The 22,341-nt window shown below is 39.1% G+C and overlaps 1 protein-coding gene across 1 annotated transcript in view; it reads left to right on the top strand.

The window, feature by feature from the left end:
- Positions 1-217: 217 nt before the first annotated feature.
- LOC139453864 (focadhesin-like) overlaps positions 218-22,341 on the top strand; it is a 347,871-nt gene continuing 325,747 nt past the window's right edge. The window contains exons 1-2 of the mRNA XM_071235318.1: positions 218-263; positions 2,724-2,860. Of these exons, the coding sequence (XP_071091419.1) occupies positions 2,807-2,860 (54 nt within the window). The 5' untranslated portion in view covers positions 218-263; positions 2,724-2,806. The remainder of the gene's footprint in view (positions 264-2,723; positions 2,861-22,341) is intronic.

Genomic DNA, 22,341 nt, shown 5'->3' with positions numbered 1-22,341 from the left:
CCCCAAACAAGTTGCTGATTGGTCAAAGTTGTTGATGGTAACTAAGGAAAACATATCATCTTTTTGTCAACGCTCCAAACTCAAATATATTATATGATTCATAATATTGTATCGACACTTATTCTTAATATTAAACAAATATAATCTTGAAATGTTTTATTCTAAAAATCCAAGACGAACCAGCATTCCACGTTCTGCGCAGAGTAACTTCCGTTTTCTGTATCAAAACAAACCCGCGTGTAAATCCACGCATGTCGCGACAGGTACTTTCTTACCTACTTATACTTAACGTGGGTGGCTAACCAATCCAAAGCTCAACGGGCATCGCTTTTGACCCACTTACCCTCACCGATCTTGTTACCATTCCCTTTTTATTAGCATATATGCAGATTGCGTAGTGCAGGTTCTAGCATGGCTTCAGTTGTGTGTACGGACCTCATACTTGGTTGTGATCAGCTGATCACCGATAACTTTGATAGAAACCTGTTTGTTTCGCAGTTTTGAAATAAATTCTTCTAGTCGTTGCCAGGCGTATTTCAGTCGAGAAGTGATCAGCCATGACCAGCGACATACACGCAACCTACTGAAATTACTCAACATGTCTCTTACATAGCTTAGGCTATACGTATAATAACTTTCATTTACATAAAAGTAAATTTTAATTTCAATTAATTTCAAACACTCCTTGGTTGCTTTGCCAGTTTGTTTGAATAAAAATCCACTGTCATTGTAAACCACACGAAATGTCACGTAGTATATTTTTCGGTAAATCACCATTTTTGGTTATTTATATTTGGGGAATTTTTGTCCTCATAATTATATGGAAATTAATTTGACATTAAATGTGTCATTTGGTCGGACTAGTTTAGAGCAAATTTCAATGCAATAAAAGTGCTGAACAACTTCAAAATTTATGTAGTGGTCTGATGTTTTAAGGTGTCAGCTCAAAATACAAAACACGAAAGAAATTAAATGTTACCATGGTTATGTTAATGTGACTGATATCAAAGAACTTCATTTGCATACTAACATTATTTATGTGGTACAATGTTTACATCAACGGGAATAATAAATAAAAGGCCATGTGCCTGTTTCAGTAAAAGGATTGGCTGTTTTACATTGTGCAATTTCTAGCTCAAGGCCCCTTCCGACAACGCAATATTATAAGCACTGTGACTACAAGTAGTATATATAGGATTTGGATTGGTTGAACTGTGAGGACCACTTTGTTGTATGGATTTATTGTTGACGAGAAAGCTTAATGGATTAACTATTTGCGAGCCACACAGACCTCTCTTATTTGTTACTGATACTAATAAGTTGTGCATGGATGAACAGGGCTTCAGCCTCTCTCTTCTGGTTGTTGAAGTTCCATGCAATTTTCACTAAAACGCACATAGATTAGGTATTTGGTAGAATTCGAAATATATTGGTCTGTATGTTTGAACTTAGGTTTAACTTGCGGAGGGATAATAGATGTCGTAGGATTGAGGAGGGGTGACTGCTGAGCTAGAAAATGTACGGGGGTGGGTGGGGAACATCCTAGCAAGTAGATGTACTGGGATGAGTATCACCCGACATAGATTTACAGAGATGGGTGATCACCTCAACTGGTAGATGTATTGGATTGGGGATCAGCTGTGCTAGTAGATTAATAAGGAGGGCAAAACCCGAGCTGGTAGATGTCAAGAAACCAGAGGAAATGGTTATAGATCTTAGGAAAGATAACTCATGTTTTGATCCAGTTGTTATTGATAATGAGGTGATAGATATTGTAGACAAGTATAAATACCTGGGCACCATTGTTGATTTAGAACTCAGATGCGATGCAAACAATGCTTACTACCAAAAGAAATGTGAATATCATACATGTTGATTAATATATGAAGAATCACTCGTATTCAAGAGATATTAGATTTGTTCGTTGCAAAAGCGAACATACTGGTATGTTGTGTGAGATGACACTCTTGAATGCAGCACAAGTGATGTCATAGCTCCATGACTCGAGATGCACCATTTGTCTCATGCAGGATTAGCGTGAAACGTTTGGAAATCACATGCAGCATATCGTGATAAGAACAAAGACACTGTGGTGACACTTGACTGATTGTTAGTTTTGTCATTAAGTAGTACACATTGGAAACATCTCTTCCTAACTTACATACTTCTAGTTCTACATATGTTTCTATGGTTCATGTTTCTTTTGGAAGTGAGGTTTGCGTTTCTTTTGGCTGTAATATATGTACAGGATCAACAGAGATTGTATTTTCTACCTCATTTAAGACATTTTCAAATTGACTCCTGCCGTGTCCATGTTTTATGAAACATTTATTTAAAGTATTCTGACTTTTTGGTTTTCAAGCTGGTATGGAAACATGTCTTTTTTACACAGATAATGGAGGGGTTCGAGGAAGAAATGACACAATTTTATTTTTTCAAATAAAAACATTTTTAGGTGTGTGAGTTGGGGTGGGGGGGTGGGGGGGGGGGGGGGGGGGGGGGGGGGGAGGGGAGGATGAAAACAAAATATAACGTGTACATCAGGGGAGGGGGCATGACAAAATGTTACATAAGGGGAATGTCAGCAAAATATGATCCAATAAGGGGGATCACCTCAGCTGATAGATGTACTGGAATGGGGGAGGGGGAAGGGACACCCAAACTGGTGGTACTGGGATGGGGACGAAGAGTTATTTACATGTTGAATGCCTTCTGTTTCACAGTCTCATTCATTAAAGAATTGAGAATACTACAGGACAGCTGAGTAGAAGAGGTCACTGTGAAGCGGACCAGCATATTGGACAACATGGAGGACATTAAGAGACGCCTGGAGGTGAAGCATCCGGCAATACAGATACAGGTAGGAGATCCTTGTACTTCAGTACCAATAACCTCATCATCAGCAGCAGTATCATCATCACCGTCATCATATCATCACCACAGATACATGTAGGATGTGGTCCTGTGCTCAGCACCCAGGTCACAAATCAGGTGGTGTCAAGCAACGCGGTCGCAGAGAGTCCTTGGATGGGTGACGAGATTTTCTAGAGCTTCGGTCCTGCCCCATGCTGAAGAACATGTGGTGTCTCCTTGGGCAAATGACTTTGTTCGAAGTTTGCCTCCTCACCTAGCAGTGAATGGGTACCCGGTAGGATGAGATGGCAAAGTGGTTTTTAACCTTCTAGCTCCTAACAGGCAGCTTGGGTTTTATTCTCCCTAGGGAGCTGAGAATGATTCTTAGTGCACATAGATCCAGTGACCGGGCTGATAATAGCACTTTGAGCATGCCCCAGTGTGGTGTGGAAATATGTGCAATATAAACAGCTTATTATTTTAGGAGATCCTTGTTCTTCATGTTTCTTTCTGGGGGCGGTCGGGTAGCCTAGTGGTTAAAGTGTTCGCTCGTCACGCCGAAGACCCGGGTTCGATTCCCGACATGGGTACAATGTGTGAAGCCCATTTCTGGTGTCCCCCACCGTGATATTCCTGGAATATTGCTAAAAGCGGCGTAAAACCTTACTCACTCACTCACTCATGTTTCTTTCTGAAAGGATTGTTATTCCCTTGAACATCATCATGTTAACCACCAATATTTTCTTTGGAAGCCACAGATAAGAGTTGCTTGGCTTTGATGCAGACAATTTACTAGAAGGAATTGTTGCTTATCAAGTTAATCAACATCAGTTGCTTCTTGCAAAACCGCATCCGTGCAGAGAGCGGAAGGCCCAGGGTTGGATCCCCGGCCGTGTCATACCAAAAGATATTAAAAATGGGTACCTGTTGTTACCCCGTCTGGCGCTCGGCATTAAGGGGCTAAAACAAGGACTTGTTGACTCGGAGTCAGTTTACTGTGTCTGAATGGGGTATTCATGTTAAACTGCAGCATGGTATCGCAGTGGGCTAGCACTCTAAATTGGCATCAGTCCGGACTAGTACTCGTACAAGCAGCCCGACACACGTGCATGCACGTTGCTATTTAAGTACAATAATCTTGGACACGACGTTAAACCCCATTTAAGGGGGGTCGGGCACTGAGATATACTCACTCACCCATTAAACCCCATTTTACCTCATTTCACATCATGCAACACCAACAACTGAAACAAAGTTATCTTCAACTTTACATTTGTCCGCAATTTACTATGTTTGTAAAGCTCATTGCCTTATTAATATAAACGATGCCAAACAAGCTACCCATTATAATTAATGATGGGGCATGGATATTCATGATATCAGTGAAGTTATTTTGTGTGTTTCCCTGAGAATAGTTAAAGTAACACTGACCGAACAATATAATTATTACATTGATGTTTTGTCATTTGTAAACTTTCTTAATTTTTTCACAAAATGGTTAAACACCACTCTACCTTTACATTTATATATTTCCAAATTCCATGTACCCTCTTGAATATCTACAGATACCTGCTGAAACCTTGAAACAGGAACACTATAGGTTTGCTAGGGGTGTCTGTTACAACACTACTGCGGTGGTATTACCTGTAATGGTTTACCCTTAGGCTTCAGAATTATACGTTGCTACTCAAACCAAAATAGCCCTAATCTGAAGTTGCTAATCATTGCTGTTCAAAACACAACAGATTTGAAATTTGACTGTAGAAAGAGTTGTTGAACACATTTTTTTTTTTTTACGAATTAAACAATTTAAGCTTTTAATTGTTCTTATACTATCGACAATACCAAAAATCAATTACAATAATCAAAAACGATTATTTTTCATCAGAAACCTAAAACAGGATACAACACTGGAAATGGTTATTTTATATTCCTCAAAGTTAAAGTTAATCTGTCATTGCATGAGAGATTAACTATTGTAATATGAAAGAATCAGGTGATCCTTAACTTCTTTTGAGTAGTATATGTGGAACAATAAAGTAAGCAGAGCAAAACATTTTTTCGATGTGTATGATAATGAAACTTACTGTTAACTTGGATTTCAGATTTTCTGTCTGTCGGTAAAAAATGGTGAAAGTCTCCTGCAAACGTGCAGGACTTACAAATAATTCACTCAGGAAATAATCCATAATTCCCCGTATGATGTAAGGTATTTCTTATTGCTAAGTAACCAAGTAGAGGTGTGATGTACATCCCCTGGGGTATCAGCTTGCAGGGGGTGGGGCGGGAGGAGGGGTAGGGGACAAAGGAAAACCCTGGCAGCAGGTGACAGTTTGCAGATCTGCTAATTGATTTCACATGATGTGTGACACAGCCTTGGTCAGCTGAACATGCTGGGGCTGGTCTGGGCCAGGTGGTGCAGACATCTTGGCCACAGAGCTCCAATTCGCTGCAGATTTATATCACCATTACACAAATTATTTTGGGTTGCTTGCCTACAAATAAGCATTAAGAAAGGCCTATCATATAACAACATTGTTCGTAATTACCCAATGTGTCCTTATTAACTTACATAGCCCAGAGGCCATAAAATGAATCTATTTTATGGTCTCTGCTTACCTTTATGACTTTTCAGATCTTTGCTTACTGAAAACAGGCATCACATACACCTGCTTATGATTTGTCAACACAACTTGATTAATAATCATATGCTCAAACAACAACACAACTTGATTAGTAATCAGAACTTTTGTAGGTGATATGTGTTCACTCAAAATTCAATCAGATTCCATCTTCAACTTCAGAGCTTTTGAGCTAGAGAGCATTCACCTGTCAGGAATAGACTATAATCACTCAGCCCTAATCCCCTAAATCCTCCTGAATTACAGTTTTGGGCTAACTGGAAAGACCCCTACTATGACATTGGTATGTAAATATTCAAGTCTGGACCAGACAATCCAGTGATTGACATCATGAGCATCCAAGTCAACCAAGTCAGTGAATCTGACCTACCAATCATGTTAGTCGAATCTTACGACAAGCATGGCTTGCTGACCTATTCCAGCCCGGATTTTCATGGGTCACCTGTATATGGACTTTTAGTATACTGCAGTGAATATTGCACAGAAGTTCCACGTCTTGCTTATAGTCAGAGTTGCGTCCCTTGGGCACGCCAGAAACCTATGATTGTGGGTTCGAATCCCGGTTTGCCCTGATTATGTTTCTAGGTTTGTCAGCACCATACCCGTGCTCGTGGGTTTCACTGAAATGGTAAAACTCTGAGACCTGCATCACTTCGTGCTTTCCTCCCACATTAAGCCTACACGCCATGATATAACTGGAATAATGTCAAAAGCGATGTTAAACCCAACTCACTCACTCATTCTTGCTTATAGTAAGTTAGAAATATATCCCTTTCTTTATTCCTGCCATATGTGACACATAGGGCAAACACACAAACAGATGCAGTCAGAGCCCCCGGAAACAGCACTGACATGCAGACTGCAGTACTTTTAGACAGGACATGGTCCAAGGAAGCAAGATATATTCATTCCCCAAAGAACATTATGTAACGATAACATGTCAGTCAATACTTAATCTCTCCCGACATTATCTGGAGCCCTAGAGCCAACATTTGGTCAGCATTGACGTTCTTGTTAGTTCCCTTTGTTATATTAGAATACTGAACCTCGTTTGTGACTCCTGTGACATTGGTAATGATGTGAGTCACTGTATTGTCTGGTTCAAGCTTCATTATTTACATGCTGCTGAGGGGCGGTCGGTTAGCCTAGTGGTTAAAGAGTTCGCTCGTCATGCCGAAGACCCGGGTTCGATTCCCGACATGGGTACAATGTGTGAAGCCCATTTCTGGTGTTCCCCGCCGTGATATTGCTGGAATATTGCTAAAAGCGGCGTAAAACGGTACTCACTCACTCACTACTTGCTGCTGACATTTAGCTGGGTTATTGGGTTGACATTGAATCTTGTTAATGCTTTCCGTTACACTGAGTCAGTGATGAGCATTTAATCTTTTCTTCTAAGATACCTGCATGTCTTTTTAGGTTCTTAATGATTTAGTCTATCTGTTAGAACTGTCAACTGTAAATCGTAATTGTGCCAGGTATTTGGCCATCCTCTTTATGAAAAGATGGCCAAGGAACCACAGATAAGAGCAATGCAGGTATCGTGAAGCGTATCGGTTGTGAGTAAGGTATCGTGATACGATCGGATCATTGGTGTATCGTCCCAGCCCTAACTACAAGAGAGTTATAACAATGTGTGTCAACATGAGATAAGACATTTTTGAATTTATTTATCACCGATGAATGAACCCTTCATCTTTAAGGAAACATAATTTCAATATGTCAGTGTGCTACATATTGAGGAAATGTATAAGCACTTGTTTAGTTAATAACCAGGGGTTTATCTTGGATTCCAAACGAAGTGACCTTGGCAGGCAAATCGGGAAAAAAAATGTTATTTATTTCAAAATTACGGTTTTGTTGGAAGTCCTTATTTTCAAAGGTTATTAACATTGCATTCACTAGAATAATGTAATACTAGGCCTCGATGTTTGGGTCAAGTGGATAGTGGAATACGAATCCTCTCGTCCAAGCATAGCTAGTAATAGCTCTATTTACATGAAATAGAAACTTAATTTATTCCAATTTTGGCATTTTGACTGACAATTGCTGCAGGCTCGAGACTGAATATCTCCCTGTGGGCAGGTTCAGATACATTCCTGATAACTTTGACACCAAGTCAGTGATTCTAATCTGCATCACCTCAGCGATGGTACTTTGACGTATGGCCTGAAGATAGGCAGTAACTAGGGAGGTGGGAAGTGCATCATGTCAAGCTGTACCCGGGCTTGCATCTCGCTGCATTTACACTAGGAACTGCTCAAATATATTGAAGGAAGAACTTGGCATCAGTGTCATTTGTCATGATTGTGTCAGTATCATATTCTACTCAACATTTGATAGGGATCGTCTGTTTAATTCATATGTTTCCTTTTGCTTTTTGACGATGTTGTGTGAATATTATTATACACTGCAGTGGAAAATGTCACATTTTCAGCTTTAAAAACTGGCGTAAGGAGATATTGCCAATAGTTGTCCTTTCAGTTTCATAACAGCAGAACATGTTTCATTATCCCTATGAAATGTTGAGTAGTATAGTTTGGTTTGAATCTTTTGTTTGATGTTGGTCACTTTCAATATGGTTTTACATTTTTATTGTTACAACTTTCATGTGTCTTGATCAACATTGTCATTTGATATTTATCATGAGGTACAATGTATGAATTCCATTCTGGTGTTTCTCATTCATGATAGTGCTAAAAGCAGCGTTAAAGAATACTCACTCACTCACCTATTGGTAAGGTGCAGAGGGTCACAAGGAACTATGTATTGAAGAAATAAACGCAGCCCCAAGTTGCTTCTTCTCCCTGCAGGGTTATATTGTATGATAAACAACGACCACGTGTTGTTTATTTCTTATATAAGATATCAGCATTATGTACAGCCTCTTTAAGGATTCTAAGGAAATGTGCAAGCTTTGAAAATATTTACCCGTATTAAAATAATGAGGACTCCCTGAATACAATCTGACCTCGGCAATGTCGGACAAGTCCACTTTATGTACAGGAGGGTACAAGTTTGGTATTTCCAGCATATTCAGACAATTGTCATGTTGATAACCTGTACCTGTTCTCCCAACACTGATTGTCATATCCCTCCCACTTTTGGATGCAATCATTTTCGGCCACTGCGGAACAACTCACAAGACACTTCCCTTTCAAAATAATGTCCAATTTACACCATGGTACACAGTCATCAACTTGGGAGTGCATGTCCAAATTTCCAGAAATGACGTCATGATAGAACAATGTTTTATCATTAAATAAGCCACCATTATTCTTTGTGATTCATCGCGTAGCTCCCTTATATTTGTGTAAACAGAATCAACACTAGTGTCAAAGTGACTATTTTGCCTTAACCATGTCCCCCTACTGCTTGGATATTCTGGTAAGATAGAAGTAAACAAATGAACAAGTCATGGCAGTCATTCATGCTACGGTTTTGCATGGTGAGAAGTGTTTTGGTCATATTCATGATGTGAGTAATAATAACTAGTGTCTCAAAGGCTCCATAGACAATTATAAAGAGATTCAGTTCAATAAACGTCTTACAAAAGCACTCATTTTGCAGTGCTGCTGCGTCTCTGCAACTCCCTTCCCTTCAGCCTCAATAGTGCACCTCGTATCACTGTGTTTAAGTCTGGACTCAGAACATACCTTTTTGAGAGGAACAAATAAATGTGTATATTTTCATTTTCCTACTCTCCCCTCTCTGTTGTATATATGTGCATATGCTGAATCTGCTGTCCTTCGGTGATGTGGATTTTGTATAATGTTAAACAAGAACCCAATGATTCGACATGTGATATGAGTTATGGATTTTAGGGTCACCTCACTGGAATGTATTCAGCTGGATAGGGGTAATTATCTCCCCTTGTTGTGTCAAGGGAAGCTACTCTTTTCCTCCCCGGCACACTGTATTATTATGTGTGGATTGTATCCCTTAGAACACAAACATGAATCCTTTACTTTGTGAGGAGGGTGGATTAAACTTCTATTTGTTTTGTAGTAGTTATGACAAATCTATTTGAGCCAAACATAAACATGTGCAGGTTGTCGAAAAGTGTAAATATTTATGTGATCATTACTATACAATTTTACAGAACTGGAGTAAAAATCTTGTGCAGCCTTAGTCTCAAATTGCTGGTGAAAATGTTTTTCACAATAAGAAGCATGAATGATTTTGCAGGCAGGGAGTCCTTTGTTTTTCTGGTATATCTATCCCGTTACAAGCATATATATGGGAATATAGATCTCTGACCTGTAACATACATATAGATCTCTAGCCTGTAACATGCATATAAATCTCTCACCTGTAACATGCATATAGATCTCTAGCCTATAACATGCATATAAATCTCTTGCCTGTAACATGCATATAGATCTCTAACCTGTAACAAGCATATATATCAGAATGTAAATCTCTAGCCTGTAACATGCATATAAATCTCTAGCCTGTAACATGCATATAGATCTCAAGCCTGTAACATGCATATATATCAGAATGTAAATCTCTAGCCTGTAACATGCATATAATTCTCTTTATCATATAATGGGTAGGTTTCTCAGCAGGATAAAGCCAACGGATAAAAACGATATCCGTTGGGGTCATATGCGGATAGAGATGCAAATATCAAAGGTCAAGTAGGACTACTTTCACTGTTTATAAACAAACATGGCGTTGCGCTCGTCATTCGGCAATCGAGTCAGAATTAACCATCGTGAATCTGGATAAACTACAGGGATAATTGCTATCATTATCAAAAGAACAGTCTAATATACTGAAAATCAGTTTCTATCTGTGACATAGCTAAGGCATTTTATAAGTTTTGGCAACTTTGGAGATATAAATTTCGAAAGCATTTTGCGAGGGCAAGAGGCCTAGCCAAGCGGGATCAGTAGCCATATCTGTGCATGTAGAGTACTAGACCTCGGCTTGAAACCTTCTCCACAAATCAAAATAGTTGGATTTTGCTGACATATGTTTGAATTGTTACCTTGTTTCGTTTTGACGCTGTGTGTACATCTGACTACATTTCTTAACGTTATGACAGGACAGACCGACTGTCAACAACGTCTGACCGTGGCCGTGACGTCTCATAGACTAGGGTTAGAGTAGCTTCCCTTTGACAAAGGGCAGTTACTCTAGCGGACAGACCGATGGGTTGCCACGAAAGGCAATTAAAAACAACTGTTGTTTAGCGTATATGTTGTTTCGCCACTGTACAAGGAACAGATTTCAGTTGGAACTATATTGGCTACTGTCATTGTCCGACTGACACATCACTTACCCTGTGATGTAATAAATATTAATGCGCGCATTCCAGGAAAACTCGCAATGTTTTGGTTATGTTTGTGAGACAGGGAATGCAATTTTATAGCACAGAATTAAAGAATAGCATTATATGATAAAGAGGTTATCTTACTTGTGTGTTTAGGGATGGTAAATATCCTGTATTAGGAATAAACACTATGTACTTAGCTTGCCAAGGCTCGCTAAATACAATGTTTATTCCTAATGCAGGATATTTACCATCCCCAAACACACTCGCGTGATAACCTCTATTGCCCGTAACATGCAAATATATATCTCTAGCCTATAACAAGCATATAAATCTCTCACCTGTAACATGCATATATATCTCTAGCCTATAACAAGCATATAGATCTCTAGCCTGTAACATGCATATATATCTCTAGCCTATAACAAGAATATAAATCTCTAGCCTGTAACAAGCATATAGATCTCTAGCCTGTAACAAGAATATAAATATTTTGCCTGTAACATACATATAGATCTCTAGCCTATAACAAGCATATAAATCTCTTGCCTGTAACATGCATATAGATCTCTAGCCTGTAACAAGCATATAAATATTTTGCCTGTAACATACATATAGATCTCTAACCTGTAACAAGCATATAGATCTCTAGCCTGTAACAAGCATATAAATATTTTGCCTGTAACATGCATATAGATCTCTAGCCTGTAACAAGCATATAGATCTCTAGCCTGTAACATGCATATATATCAGAATGTAAATCTCTCCCCTGTAACAAGCAAATAGATCTTTAGCCTGTAACATGCATATATATCAGAATGTAAATCTCTCACCTGTAACAAGCAAATAGATCTTTAGCCTGTAACATACATATATATCAGAATGTAAATCTCTCACCTGTAACAAGCAAATAGATCTTTAGCCTGTAACATGCAAATATATCAGAATGTAAATCTCTGACCTGTTACAAGCATATAGATCTGTAGCCTGTAACAAGCATATAAATCTCTAGCCTGTAACATGCATATATATCAGAATGTAAATCTCTCCCCTGTAACAAGCAAATAGATCTTTAGCCTGTAACATGCATATATATCAGAATGTAAATCTCTGACCTGTTACAAGCATATAGATCTCTAGCCTGTAACACGCCTAATAATCTCTAGCCTGTAACATGCATATATATATCAAAATGTAAATCTCTCACCTGTAACATACATATAGATCTTTAGCCTGTAACATGCATATATATCAGAATGTAAATCTCTCACCTGTAACATACATATAGATCTGTAGCCTGTAACATGCATATATATCAGAATGTAAATCTCTCACGTGTAACATGCAAATAGATCTGTAGCCTGTAGCCTGCATATATATCAGAATGTAAATCTCTGACCTGTAACATACATATAGATCTGTAGCCTGTAGCATGCATAGATATCAGAATGTAAATCTCTCACCTGTAACATACATATAGATCTGTAGCCTGTAACATGCAAATATATCAGAATGTAAATCTGTCACCTGTAACATACATATAGATCTGTAGCCTGTAACATGCATGTATATCAGAATGTTAATCTCCCACCTGTAACATACATATAGATCTGTAGCCTGTAACATGCATATATATCAGAATGTAAATCTCTCACCTGTAACATACATATAGATCTTTAGCCTGTAACATACATATAGATCTGTAGCCTGTAACATTCATATAGATCTGTAGCCTGTAACATGCATATATATCAGAATATAAATCTCTCACCTGTAACATACACATAGATCTGTAGCCTGTAGCATGCATAGATATCAGAATGTAAATCTCTCACCTGTAACATACATATAGATCTGTAGCCTGTAACATGCAAATATATCAGAATGTAAATCTGTCACCTGTAACATACATATAGATCTGTAGCCTGTAACATGCATGTATATCAGAATGTTAATCTCCCACCTGTAACATACATATAGATCTGTAGCCTGTAACATGCATATATATCAGAATGTAAATCTCTCACCTGTAACATACATATAGATCTTTAGCCTGTAACATACATATAGATCTTTAGCCTGTAACATACATATAGATCTGTAGCCTGTAACATACATATAGATCTTTAGCCTGTAACATGCATATATATCAGAATATAAATCTCTTACCTGTAACATACATATAGATCTTTAGCCTGTAACATACATATAGATCTGTAGCCTGTAACATTCATATAGATCTGTAGCCTGTAACATGCATATATATTAGAATGTTAATCTCTCACCTGTGACATACATATAGATCTGTAGCCTGTAACATGCATATATATCAGAATGTAAATCTGTCACCTGTAACATACATATAGATCTGTAGCTAGAAACATGCATATATATCAGAATGTAAATCTCTCACCTGTAACATACATATAGATCTGTAGCCTGTAACATGCATATATATCAGAATGTGAATATCTCACCTGTAACATGCATATAGATCTGTAGCCTGTAGCATGCATATATATCAGAATGTAAATCTCTCACCTGTAACATACATATAGATCTGTAGCCTGTAACATGCATATATATCAGAATGTGAATCTCTCACCTGTAACATACATATAGATCTGTAGCCTGTAACATGCATATATATCAGAATGTGAATCTCTCACCTGTAACATGCATGTAGATCTGTAGCCTGTAACATGCATATATATCAGAATGTAAATCTCTCACCTGTAACATACATATAGATCTGTAGCCTGTAACATGCATATATATCAGAATGTGAATATCTCACCTGTAACATGCATATAGATCTGTAGCCTGTAGCATGCATATATATCAGAATGTAAATCTCTCACCTGTAACATACATATAGATCTGTAGCCTGTAACATGCATATATATCAGAATGTAAATCTCTCACCTGTAACATACATATAGATCTTTAGCCTGTAACATGCATATATATCAGAATATAAATCTCTGACCTGTAACATACATATAGATCTTTAGCCTGTAACATGCATATATATCAGAATATAAATCTCTCACCTGTAACATACATATAGATCTGTAGCCTGTAACATACATATAGATCTGTAGCCCTTAACATACATATAGATCTGTAGCCTGTAACATGCATATATATCAGAATGTGAATCTCTCACCTGTAACATACATATAGATCTGTAGCCTGTAACATGCATATATATCAGAATGTGAATCTCTCACCTGTAACATGCATGTAGATCTGTAGCCTGTAACATGCATATATATCAGAATGTAAATCTCTCACCTGTAACATACATATAGATCTGTAGCCTGTAACATGCATATATATCAGAATGTAAATCTCTCACCTGTAACATACATATAGATCTTTAGCCTGTAACATGCATATATATCAGAATATAAATCTCTCACCTGTAACATACATATAGATCTTTAGCCTGTAACATGCATATATATCAGAATGTAAATCTCTCACCTGTAACATACATATAGATCTGTAGCCTGTAACATACATATAGATCTGTAGCCCTTAACATACATATAGATCTGTAGCCTGTAACATGTATATATATCAGAATGTGAATCTCTCATCTGTAACATACATATAGATCTGTAGCCTGTAACATGCATATATATCAGAATGTGAATCTCTCACCTGTAACATACATATAGATCTGTAGCCTGTAACATGCATATATATCAGAATATAAATCTCTCACCTGTAACATACATATAGATCTTTAGCCTGTAACATGCATATATATCAGAATGTAAATCTCTCACCTGTAACATACATATAGATCTGTAGCCTGTAACATACATATAGATCTGTAGCCCTTAACATACATATAGATCTGTAGCCTGTAACATGTATATATATCAGAATGTGAATCTCTCATCTGTAACATACATATAGATCTGTAGCCTGTAACATGCATATATATCAGAATGTGAATCTCTCACCTGTAACATGCATATAGATCTGTAGCCTGTAACATGCATATATATCAGAATATAAATCTCTCACCTGTAACATACATATAGATCTTTAGCCTGTAACATGCATATATATCAGAATGTAAATCTCTCACCTGTAACATACATATAGATCTGTAGCCTGTAACATACATATAGATCTGTAGCCCTTAACATACATATAGATCTGTAGCCTGTAACATGTATATATATCAGAATGTGAATCTCTCATCTGTAACATACATATAGATCTGTAGCCTGTAACATGCATATATATCAGAATGTGAATCTCTCACCTGTAACATGCATATAGATCTGTAGCCTGTAACATGTGTATATATGAGTACAGACATATTGGCTTCCAGCTTTAAACGTATAAAGACTAGCTAGATATTTGGTACACTCTGCCTACACTCAAATTTAGATTCTGATTTAAGCCCCTGTGGATATGACAAACAAGTGTTTAAGTATTTGTTCTTCTGAGTTGATGAGATCATCAGGCTTGATGGCTTTGTCATATTTCATTGTAACATGCAATTTTATAAAAAAAGATGACTGTTTGAAAACATAAGACAACATGTGAAGGCAAGGTGTGATTGGTGTATGCACTTCAAAGTGTGTGGTTAATCCCGTGCCAGTAATCATGAGAGTGGGTCTGCGTCAGAACGTTCCTTCGCGGGGCTCTTTACAGTTCATGTTCACTGAATCTGTGCTTTGAAGTTCAATTTGTACCAGAAATTTGCTGTTTGAATAACTGCTCAATATCAAAATTAATTTCCTACTTTAAGAACTTTAACAATTGAACTTTTGCTGCTTGTGCATCCCGATGTATGGCCTGGAATAATTTCTGTTCTGCTGGTACAGGCTGTTATTAATGAGGCATGTTAGTGATAGAGTAAAACTGTTTTACTCAAGACTAGAACACGTATTGGAAATTCGAGTTGGATATTGAAGGCTTTTAGAATTTTTTATTATTCCAAACATTTTACTAGAGGCAAGTTTTCTTATGTTTTAAGTTCCTACATTTTTTAGTTTTATGTTATCGATTAGCTGATTACCACCCACCAGACCATATCAAAATAAAAAAGAAAGGATTCAGCTTGTGGCACGATCAAAGCATTCTTCTTCCTGTTGCAAAAGAAATTATCTCCGTAGAATTTTTTGAAAATTTAGAGAAGAGGCTTATTATTCCTGAACGCTTTAGATCCAAATGAATTTTTTGACAGACTCAATAGTTGTCGATAGTTAGAGGACTTGTTATTGATGAATAAACTGTTATCTCCCTGTTATGGGTGTTCAGACGCTGAAGAAATATTCATACCATTCTCTCTTGTCACATGAACGACTGTAAAACATCCCAGTCACTTAAAAAAGACAGCTTTCTTTTAAAAACAGGCCATCAAGTATTCAAAATGTCTTTGTGGTGCTACACACCCTGTTATGACGCGAGTAATCGGGATAAACATTGCCGTCTGAAGCCATATTGGTCATGATCATGTTGATATTTCATGTTGAAATATTCCTGAGATGAACGAAGTGTGTAATTTTCAATTGGTTTGTGGCATTGTGCAGCGATGCAAACTTTCTGTGGAGCTGCGAAATTCTGCATATTTCATTACGTCAAGGGTCACTTTTGAGATAGATGCAATTACAATATGCACTTTAATCATATACCTAGTCCCCCAGACAATCTTAATCATATACCTAGTCCCCAAGACAACCTTAATCATATAACTCGTCCTCCAGACAACCTTAATCATATACCTCGTCCCCCAGACAACCTTAATCATATACCTAGTCCCCCAGACAACCTTAATCATATACCTAGTCCCCCAGACAACCTTAATCATATACCTAGTCCCCCAGACAATCTTAATCATATACCTAGTCCCCCAGACAATCTTAATCATATACCTAGTCTCCCAGACAACCTTAATCATATACCTCGTCCCCCATACAACCTTAATCATATACCTAGTCGCCCAGACAACCTTAATCATATACCTCATCACCCAGAGAACTTTAATCATATACCTAGTCCCCCAGACAACCTTAATCATATACCTAGTCCCCCAGACAACCTTAATCATATACCTAGTCCCCCAGACAATCTTAATCATATACCTAGTCCCCCAGACAATCTTAATCATATACCTAGTCTCCCAGACAACCTTAATCATATACCTCGTCCCCCATACAACCTTAATCATATACCTAGTCGCCCAGACAACCTTAATCATATACCTCATCACCCAGAGAACTTTAATCATATACCTAGTCCCCCAGACAACCTCATCATATACCTCGTCCCCCAGACAACCTTTTCATATGCCTAGTCCGCCAGACAAACCTAATCATATACCTAGCCCCCCAGACAATCTTAATCATATACCTAGTCCCCCAGACAATCTTAATCATATACCTAGTCTCCCAGACAACCTTAATCATATACCTCGTCCCCCAGACAACCTTAATCATATACCTTGTCCCCCAGACAACCTTAATCATATACCTAGTCGCCCAGACAACCTTAATCATATACCTTATCACCCAGAGAACTTTAATCATATACCTAGTCCCCCAGACAACTTTAATCATATACCTAGTCCCCCAGACAACCTTAATCATATACCTTAATCATATATCTAGTCTCCCAGACAACCATAATCATATACCTAGTTGTCAGACAACCTTAATCATATACCTTGTCCCCAAGACAACCTTAATCATATACCTAGACCCCCAAACAACCATAATCATATACCTAGTTCCCAATACAACCTTAATCATATACCTAGTCCCCCAGACAACCTTAATCATATACCTAGTCTCCCAGACAACCATAATCATATACCTAGTTCCCCATACAACCTTAATCATATACCTAGTCCCCAAGACAACCTTAATCATATACCTAGACCCCCCAAACAACCATAATCATATAGCTAGTTCCCAAGACAACCATAATCATATACCTAGACCCCCAAACAACCATAATCATATACCTTGTCCCCAAGACAACCTTTATCATATACCTAGTCCCCCAGACAACCTTAATCATATACCTAGTCCCCCAGACAACCTTAATCATACATCTAGTCCCCCAGATAGCCTTAATCATATACCTAGACCCCCAGACAACCTTCATCATATACCTCGTCCCCCAGACAACCTTAATCATATACCTAATCCACCAGACAACCTTAATCACATACCTAATCCTCAAGGTGACCTTAATCATATACCTCCTCCCCCAGACAACCTTACTCACATACCTAGTCCCCCAGACAACCCTAATCAAACACCTAGTCCCCCAGACAACCTTAATTATAGACCTCGTCCCCCAGACAACCTTAATCACATACCTAATCCCCCAGATGACCTTAATTATATACCTAATCCCCCAGACAACCTTAATCATTTACCTCATCCCCCCAGACAACCCTAATCAAACACCTAGTCCCCCAGACAACCTTAATCATATACCTAATCCCCCAGACAACCTTAATCATACACCTAGTCCCCCAGACAACCTTAATCACATACCTAGTTTCCCAGACAACCTTAATCATATACCTCGTCCACCAGACAACCTCATCATATACCTCGTCCCCCAGACAACCTTAATCATATACCTCGTCCCCCCAGACAACCTTAATCATATACCTAGTTCCCCAGACAACCTTAATCATATACCTAGTCCCCCAGACAACCTTAATCATATACCTAGTGCCCCAGACAATCTTAATCATACACCTAGACCCCCAGACAACCTTATTCATATGCCTAGTTCCCCAGACAACCTTAATCATATACCTAGTCCCCCAGACAACCTTAATCATACACCTAGTCCCCCAGACAACCTTAATCATATACCTAGTCCCCCAGACAACCTTAATCACATACCTAGTTCCCCAGACAACCTTAATCATATACCTAGTCCCCCAGACAATCTTAATCACATACCTAGTCCCCCAGACAACCTTATTCATATACCTTGTCCCCCAGACAATCTTAATCACATACATAGTCCCCCAGACAACCTTAATCATATACCTAGTCCCCCAGACAACCTTAATCAAACACCTAGTCCCCCCGACCACCTTAATCAAACACCTAGTCCCCCAGACAACCTTAATCAAACACCTAGTCCCCCAGACAACCTTAATCAAACAGCTAGTCCCCCCGACCACCTTAATCAAACACCTAGTCCCCCAGACAACCTTAATCAAACACCTAGTCCCCCAGACAACCTTAATCAAACACCTAGTCCCCCAGACAACCTTAATCATATACTTAGTGCCCCAGACAACCTTAATCACACACCTAGTCCCCCAGACAACCTTAATCATATACCTAGTCCCCCAGACAACCTTAATCAGATACCTAGTTCCCCAGACAACCTTAATCATATACCTAATCCCCCAGACAACCTTAATCATATACCTAGTTCCCCAGACAACCTTAATCATATACCTAGTCTCCCAGACAACCTTAATCATATACCTAGTTCCCCAGACAACCTTAATCACATACCTTGTCCCCCAGACAACCTTAATCATATACCTAGTCCCCCATACAATCTTAATCAAACACCTCGTCCCCCAGACAACCTTAATTATATACCTAGTCCCCCATACAATCTTAATCATATACCTCATCCCCCAGACAACCTTTATGATATACCTAGTCCCCCAGACAACCTTAATCATATACCTAGTCCCCCAGACAACCTTAATCATACACCTCATCCCCCAGACAACCTTAATCATATACCTAGTCCCCCAGAGAACCTGTCGAACTTTCAGTGTTTTTTGTAAAACCATTCTCATCCCTGATCATGAATGGAAAAAAGCTAGTGGCCAACTTTGCAAAATAAGAGAAGTGCTTTTTTGTTGTTTGACATAGCATGACCTCACTCACTCACTCACTCACTCACTCACTCACTCACTCACTCGTAAACTTGAGCTTAAGTTGCTTAAAGCTGTGCATTACAATTGTTTTCATTAGCTATTGTGTCGACTTGGTTGCAGCGTTTTTCTGTGTATAATCTACGAGGGCCATTCAATATATAACCAGCCTAACCTATTTGCTACTGCTCCTCACTTCTTCTTTTTCCACATTATCACCATTGAGGTCTATGCACTTTGTCCAGCGATGTGTGAGAGCTAAAAGCCTGTTGTGATAAAAACCAAGGGGTTGTTCGTGTAACCACCCCTCCACTGCTGTCGTGAGTTGATCATCAGACCGGAAATGATGTCCACGCAGTTCTTTCTTCAAGTTTGGGAAGAGAAAATAGTCGCTTGGTGCCAGGTCTGGTAAGTAAGGTGGATGAGGCAATACTTTGAACCCGTTCCGCTTCACTGCGGCAACCGCAAGTCGACAGGTGTTCACTCTGGCATTATCATGTTGGAGCAGCACACCTTTTGTGATCTTTCCACGACATTTGGCAAGAATAGCAGTCCGCAAACGGATGTTTGCCATGACTTTGCCAGCCGATGGTTGAGTTTTGAACTTTTTGGGACGGGGTGAAGCAAAGCCAGCCCACTGCTTACTCTGTTCTTTGGTTTCTGGGTCATAGTGGTGTACCCAGGTTTAATCACCAGTAACAATTCTCTCCATAAAGTTGTCTGCATCCCGACTGCATTGCGTCAAAAGTGCCTGACACATTGACGCACATACAGCCTTTTGATCATCACTCAGACATTTCGGGACCCATCAGGCAGACAGCTTCCTCATACCCAGACGATCATGCAAAATGGTATGGACACTTCCCTCTGAAATGTCCAAGGTCATTGGTCACCTCTACAGGCCTGCCAGGGCGTGGCTCATCTTCCAGGTTCACCCGACCCCTCTTAAATTCTGTAACCCAGAATTTGACCTGTGCAAACGAAGGTGCACTGTCACCATAAACTTCGAACAATTCATCATGTGTCTCCTTTCCCGGTTTTCCTTTTAAGTAGAGGTGCCTAATAACAGCCCTGTATTCAACCTTTGACGAAAATTTTGGCAGAATCTACCCTTGCCATCTTTATAGATCACGTGTGTGACTTCAAATACAATTTCCTCAGTGAAACTTTGTCTATGCACGTGACATACATTGGTGCACAGCACGTGACAAGCATGCAACCTTTAAGATCAGATAAATAGCTTAGGCTGGTTATATATTGAATGGCTCTCGTAGCTTTTGATGTTTAGCATCAGGAAGCGGTCAATCAATAGGAAATGTACAAGTGTGGCTATTTCTGTTAGCCCTACAAAAATAACATTGCGTTTATGTTGTCAAGGGTGTGAAACGACCTTTGATCTTGACATTGTAATTAATCGAAGTAACAATTAATGTCAGTAATTAGCATTTCCTGACCACCTGCTGGCCTCTGTCCTGTTCCACACAGTGAATGCCTGTCAGGGAGGAATCCCCCGAGTAGACTGCTGAAGGCCTGTTCAGTGTTGTTACGTATAAAGCATAAGTTGACATAAGTTGTGGTCATGGTAATCAAACAGATGACCAGAAATAAAAAGCACTGTAATGTGATTAAAAAAACAGTGTACGGGCAAAAGCCCTCATGGACAAAAGCCGTCATGGACAAAAGCCGTCATGGACAAAAGCCGTCATGGACAAAAGCCGTCATGGACAAAAGCCTTCATGGACAAAAGACCTCAAGGACAAAACCCGTCATGGACAAAAGCCTTCATGGACAAAAGACCCCTGGAACATAACCCCCAAAGGACACAAGCCCCTATTAGTTTCATTAGTCAAGAAAAAGAAGATATATAATAGTTTTTTAAAAATATTTGATTATTTTACTACACACAACCGCATGTTATTCTGGGTGTCTTTTCACACATAGCACACAGCGTATACTGGGAGTGCCTTGGTGGGACTGTCTTAATTTAACCTTAATTTCATGTTGTTAGTGAGACATTTACTTATATATCAATGGCAGAACTATGGCTGATAGCTCAGGTAGGGGCTTTGTCAAATAAGGGCTTTTGTCCCAAGAGTCATTTGTCCCAGGGATCTTTTGTCCCAGGAGTCGTTTGTCCCAGAGGCGTTTGTCCCAGGAGTTGTTTGTCCCAGGAGTCGTTTGTCCCAGGGGTCGTTTGTCCAAGGGGTCGTTTGTCCCAGGAGTCGTTTGTTCGAGGAGTCGTTTGTCCCAGGGGTCATTTGTCCCAGGGGTCGTTTGTCCCAGGGGTCCTTTGACCCAGGGTCCTTCTGTCCTAATGGTCGTTTGTCCCAGGGGTCGTTTGTCCCAGGAGTGTCTGTGGGATCATTGGTCCCAGGGTCCTAAGGAATCTCCTGTTTTATGCTCTTTCAGTTTTTCACATTTAATTTTGTTCAAGCATTTGTGAATAAGTATGCCCTTAAGTATTAAAATCTGCACAGTTGCTATGTTGAGTTACTTGCCCCTGAACTTGGGGTACATGTAGCACAGTGGTCTAAGGTGCTGCAATCCATTGTGAGGAGATACCCAAGTCAGGATGTTCTGATCATGGGTTTGAATCCCCAGATTCACTCTGGTTGTCATCTGTTATGTAAGCACCATGCCCATGCTCTTGGGGGTGACGAAGAGGT

The sequence above is a fragment of the Haliotis cracherodii genome, unplaced genomic scaffold (assembly GCF_022045235.1).
Source record: "Haliotis cracherodii isolate W230 unplaced genomic scaffold, xgHalCrac1.p SCAF_1, whole genome shotgun sequence".
Classification (NCBI taxonomy): Eukaryota; Metazoa; Mollusca; class Gastropoda; order Lepetellida; family Haliotidae; genus Haliotis; species Haliotis cracherodii.
The sequence above is the reverse complement of the archived record's forward strand: the minus strand, read 5'-3'. Positions and strand labels throughout refer to the sequence as shown.